Here is a 5,724-nt window from a genome sequence, read left to right as displayed (position 1 = left end):
TGTTCCTTTTTCTCCACATCCTCTCCAGCACTTGTCGTTTGTTGATTTGTTGATGATAGCCAGTCTGACAGGTGTGAGATGGTACCTCATTGTTGTTTTGATTTGCATCTCTCGGATGATTAGTGACTTTGAGCATGTTTTCATATGTCTCTTGGAAAAGGAATTTTTAAATGATTCTTTTTCAAAAGAGGATGGAAGGGAGGGAGAGAAAGAGAAACATCAATGTGAGAGAGAAACATCAACCAGTTGCCTCCTGCATGTGCCCCAACCGGAGATCCAATCTGCACCAGTGTATGTGCTCTGACAGGGAATTGAACCCGCCACCTCTTGGTGTATAAGACAGTGCTCAACCAACTGAGCCACTGTGGCCAGGGCTACCTCAGATTTTTTTAAATTTACAATAGAGGAAGGATAATACCAAATTTACTCTTGCAGGAATTAATGAGCATGGGTGTGTACCCAATAAAAGATAGCCATTATTAGAAGTCATTATTCTCATGTGATTATTATGAATTCTCCTGTGGAGATCACACTCACCACAACAAGTTCCCTTTCTAGTAAATTTGAGGCAGTGAGAAATAAGTAAAAGAATTACCCATCACAGAACAGGAAGGGAGAAGTACCAATCCAACTTTCAAGTTTCTAGTAACATATGTTGGAAGAAAGACAGATGAAGTTTCTAGGGAGGCTGGCAGTGTTACCACTATTAAAGTAATTATGTCTAAGACAGGAAAGCCAACAGAACCACAAGCTCCTGCTACATGAATGCCTGATGAGTGGTTTGGTTGTAGGTTAGGGAACAGTATACACCACCAATTTCTGTATATAAATATATGTTTTAGACTTCCATAGACATTACTAGCAACTGAGAAAAATGGTTAGTATACATTTCTAAAGGTTTTATGTTATACTACTTGTATTATCTAACCACAAAAATAAGTATCAGGTACAATTAAAGAAGATTTTAACTTTATTATATGGAAACTGCTTCCAATAAACATTGAATGCTCATTGTTATTCATGTGATTTTGACATAAGCTAATTCCTGACATATTTCAATACCCTACTGATACTGCTAATTCTCTGGCTACTTCTCTTTTCTATTATATTTCTAGATTGACATTTGTTTTACATTACAGCTTTGAGTGTATCCTAAAACACTTTGGCCCTTAAAATCAACTGTCACTAATCAACTATCACATAGAAGTGATAGTGTAACATATGACCATATTTTTACCCAGATCTAATCATCTGACCTACTACTAGACACAGATGCTCATTGCTATGAACGTTTTATCTGAAATTCATGTTCTTATCGTTGACACCAGTTGTGGTGCCATTTTACAGCAAAAAAAAAAAAAAAAACACCCAAAAAACATTTAACCTCCAGTAGGTAGGGTGTTTTACACTCATTGATTCAGGAGAAAATCATGTTGTTAAATGGAACTCTCTCTGCGCATATCATCCTAGAATAATATGTGCCCTAAATCCTTGCCAAGACTGTTTTTTATTTCTTTACTGTTTCATGCAATGTTCTAAATGGGCCAGTGCACAACACTGAATATTCTTTAAAATTAAATGAGACTACCGTAAAATATTGTTCTTATATTTATAACTTAGAGAAGGTACACAATGTAATAATATCCCCGACAATTGATTATTCAACCTCTGTTTGAATCCTTCCAGTGACAAAAAGTCAAGTGCCTCCCACTGTGGTTCTTTCTGTCTTTCTGTAGCTCTGATGATTAGATAAGTCATTTAAAAAATGTTTAAACTGTTTGACAATCACTTCTCTATTTTGTTTTCCATAGCCACAAAAAATACGCCCAATTCTTTCTGTACATTGTAGCATTCGTGCTACCTATGAATGAAGCTCTAAGGGACACCTAAGCTTCTTTTTCTTTTGGCTAAACATTGCATTTCCTTCCATCATACCCCAAATGCCACGATTCTGAGACGCTCACATATACTGATCGTTGCTCAACTGCGGCAACTGGAACTAGTAGGCACAGTGTTCCAGCCACCCTGAAGCCATCTGTGTAAATGAGACAGTCTGTGTTCTGTTGCCAGTTAGAATATTTATCAAGCAAGAACAGGGTGTTTGGTACAATGCAGGACTTCCTGGTGCTGTGCTCCTCATTCTCTTTATAATGTTTCCAATGTAAGTGAGCTATTTCTAGGGCAGAACTGTGGATAATAGCAAAAACGAGTTACACAACCCATGTCTATCAATATATTTGCAGAGGCTGGTTAATTAAAAAAAAAAATTCCTGTCTAAACTCAGTTAGTCTTCTCCCATGTTGGGAAATATACCATATTTGTTTCAACATGCCACACACCTGAATTAAAGCCCTATATTATATTTAATAAAAAATAATTGTCTAGTTAAATATTTTCATTCTGCTTCATTAGTGTTATCTGATAGGAGAGCTTACCCCCCCTCACTTAGTACTTAACAGAGAAAAATTGGGAAAAGATGGAAGGAATCTAAAATATTATTCTGATAAATTTCTGGCACATTTTCTGTATTACTAGACATTAAAGCTAGTCTATGATCAGATATCCATTTAAATGACCATTTCAGCCTGAACACTGAAATCTTGGGCTAATTTAAAGAGTAATAAAATCATCTAGTCAAGATCTTTAAGCTAGGAGGAATAAAAATTTAGCATTTCTTCAACATTAGAGAGAAATCAATTATACATGCATCTAATTTTCTTTGGTAGGCAGAGTATGATGAATGATGAGGAAAAAAAACTGAAGTAAGCTGTGTTGTGTATACTCATTTGTCAACAAGTGTTGCCTGACATTACTATATTGTTTGGACAAAAACAATTTATATATTTTAACTAAAATCTATGTAGTTCTAGTGAAATGGATCAAGAAAGGAAATAAATGACTTCGAGTCATGGTAGTATCATTAGTTAGTACAAAATTCTGACTCAGATGTTCTCTATTTTATGTCTGTCTCTGTCCTAAAATGTAAGACTTGGGCACATTTATCTCCATGAAAATGTTTCAAGTGTCTGGCCCTTGTACCCATGGTCATGTTCTTATCCCTTTTTTTTATACTTGTAAAACTAATGGTACGTGACCCTGGCTTGCTCAGGAAATAATGAAGAAGGAATAACATGTTCCTTTCCTTTCACCTTCCTTAGATTTGATATGTTACTAAATCATAAATAAATGTAGTTGTAATATGGGTGCTGTCACTTTAGATACTGAGTTGAAAAATAAAAAGTTAAATATAAATGTAGTGTCTAAACGAAACTTTTGTCTGAGAAGTTTTCTTGTATTTTTATTCTCTAAATTTTTTTAAAATATATTTTATTGATTTATTACAGAGAGGAAGGGAGAGGGATAGAAAGTTAGAAACATCGATGAGAGAGGAACATCGATCAGCTGCCTCCTGCACGCCTCCCACTGGGGATGTGCCTTCAACCAAGGTACATGCCCTTGACTGGAATCGAACCTGGGACCCCTCAGTCCGCAGGCCGACGCTCTATCCACTGAGCCAAACCGGTCAGGGCTAATTTTTTGTATAATGGAAGTTTTTCCATTATAAATGGGAAATTAAATTATTTTAATCACCTAAAAACACAACTCTGTAAATAGTATCCAAATACCAATCTAAATAAATATTCTTTTTTTTCAGATCAGTATTTAAGGACAACCAGGGAAATGTGGACAGAGACTCAAGATTTTCACCATTATATAGACAAGAAAGTAGCAAGATTTCAACCGAGGACCTACTTAAACTAGTGTCAGATTATAGAAGGTAGGACTTGGGCTATACTCTTGAAATTAACATAAATCAACATCATTGCCACCATTGATTTGTAATTTACGCATAAACAATACTGCCATTGCTAATTTCAAGCTACCCATGGGGCTTCACCAAATACAGAATTGGGAGGAAATGTGCACACCATTATATAACATTTCCACCATACAATACACGTAAATAACATCAAGATTCTGGATCGTCTATCTTGTAGTAAAATAATTAGTAAATGATGAATTTTGAATTTACTTATAACTTTGGACTTTAATACAATTTGTTTAATGGTAAGTTTACATAATTTCATTTTTAAAAATGGTTGTGTTTAACAATTGGCAGGCAAAATAACTGAAAATTTAACAGTCAGCCCTCACAAGCTGGGAAGAGCTGGCTCTGACCTACCGCTGTAATTATTCCACCTACCAAAGTCTATCCTGAAAGGGAGAGAGCACTTGAAGCTGTTCTCAGGCTACTGTGGTTTTCACTTTACTTTAAAGGAGGTTGGGCTAGAAGGTTTTAGCAGAGAGAGAGGGAAAGAAATGCAAGGGCTCACGAGTCAGGAACCAAGACTCAGAGTGAATGGAGAGCAGGGATAGGCAGGAAGGGAGTGTCTGCATGCATTTACAGGGTGGGAGAAGGCAGAAGAACCAAGATCAGGGAAAGGCCCTTTGTCCTTCTTGACTGTTGGTGAAGAGGAGAAAGGCAGACTCCTCTGCTTAGCACTTGTAACAAAGGCCAGGGCTGCTCTCAAGTCTTCTTAAGATTCCTTATGAAAATGGATTACTGAAACCAGTTCAAATACTAGTACTTTTTGGTACAGAAAACTATATTTACTATTATATTTGTTTAGCCATTTATGTAAATGTTATCAGAAGTAGGTGCAAATAAATTTAAAACAATTTAGGATATCTGTAACTTGACCCCTCCCTGGTTTTTATTTGCAATGGCAATATCACATAAAATTTAGTTTTCAAAATCAAACCAGCTACAGAAAGTCATTCACAAGATTGGATGGGGTCCTATTGTTTACCCTTAATCAAAGCTCAGAATTGCTGTTGACTGTTTTTTTCTTGACAACTAGAATAATTCAGTGTGTGTGTGTGTGTGTGTGCGTGTGTGTGTGTGTGTGTGTGTGTTTATATGCTTTCGCAGGGCTGACAGAATAAGCAAAATGCAGACCATTCCTGGAAGCCTGGATATTGCTGTTGACAACATTCCTTTGGAGCATCCAAGTATGATGATGATGTCCTAGTTTGCTTGTAGAGTTTTTAATAGTTAGTGTTATTTTGGTTAGTTGGTTAGTTGGTTGGTTACAAAGAATTGTTTGGTGAGGGTTTTTTCTCAAAGTTTGAGATAAATGGAATGTATTACCTTACAGAAAATTAAGGCTTCTTATTTCTTTATTAAGAAGATAAGTATAGCCCTAACCAGTTTGGCTCAGTGAATAGAGCATCGGCCTGCGGACTGAAGGGTCCCAGGTTCGATTCTGGTCAAGGGCACGTACCTTGGTTGTGGGCATATCCCCAGTGGGGAGTGTGCAGGAGGCAGCTGAATCGATGTTCCTTTCACATCGATGTTTCTAGCTCTCTATCCCTCTCCCTTCCTCTCTGTAAAAAAAATCAATAGAATATTTTTTTTAGAGAAGAAGATAAGTATAGTAGGACAGTAACTATATTCAGGGTAACTTAATACTTATCTGGTGTGCATCATGCACAGAGCAAGGTATTAAATTATATAATTTAATCCTCAAACCCCTAAAGGGTTGCAAATGCAGAAAGTCAGATTCAGATAGAATGGTAAACTAATAACCCATAATGGGAGAATCTATATTCATTCTATCTAGTGCCTCAGACTCAAAATACAGGGCTGGTTCTGCTGCCCTGCGCTGTCAGTTACTCTGAGCACCATGCAGAGCCCCCCGAGCGGTCACACGGTGATTAGAG

At 36.7% G+C, this 5,724-nt stretch overlaps 1 protein-coding gene across 1 annotated transcript in view; it reads left to right on the top strand.

Moving 5' to 3' along the window:
• The window catches only part of DOCK10 (dedicator of cytokinesis 10), a 133,040-nt gene that overhangs the window by 63,161 nt on the left and 64,155 nt on the right, over window positions 1–5,724 (top strand). The window contains exons 15-16 of the mRNA XM_015563669.1: window positions 3,656–3,778; window positions 4,934–5,013. Coding sequence (XP_015419155.1) covers window positions 3,656–3,778; window positions 4,934–5,013 — 203 coding nt within the window. The remainder of the gene's footprint in view (window positions 1–3,655; window positions 3,779–4,933; window positions 5,014–5,724) is intronic.

This window comes from Myotis davidii, unplaced genomic scaffold (genome assembly GCF_000327345.1).
Source record: "Myotis davidii unplaced genomic scaffold, ASM32734v1 scaffold575, whole genome shotgun sequence".
Lineage (NCBI taxonomy): Eukaryota > Metazoa > Chordata > Mammalia > Chiroptera > Vespertilionidae > Myotis > Myotis davidii.
This window is presented reverse-complemented; position numbering and strand designations above follow the sequence as displayed.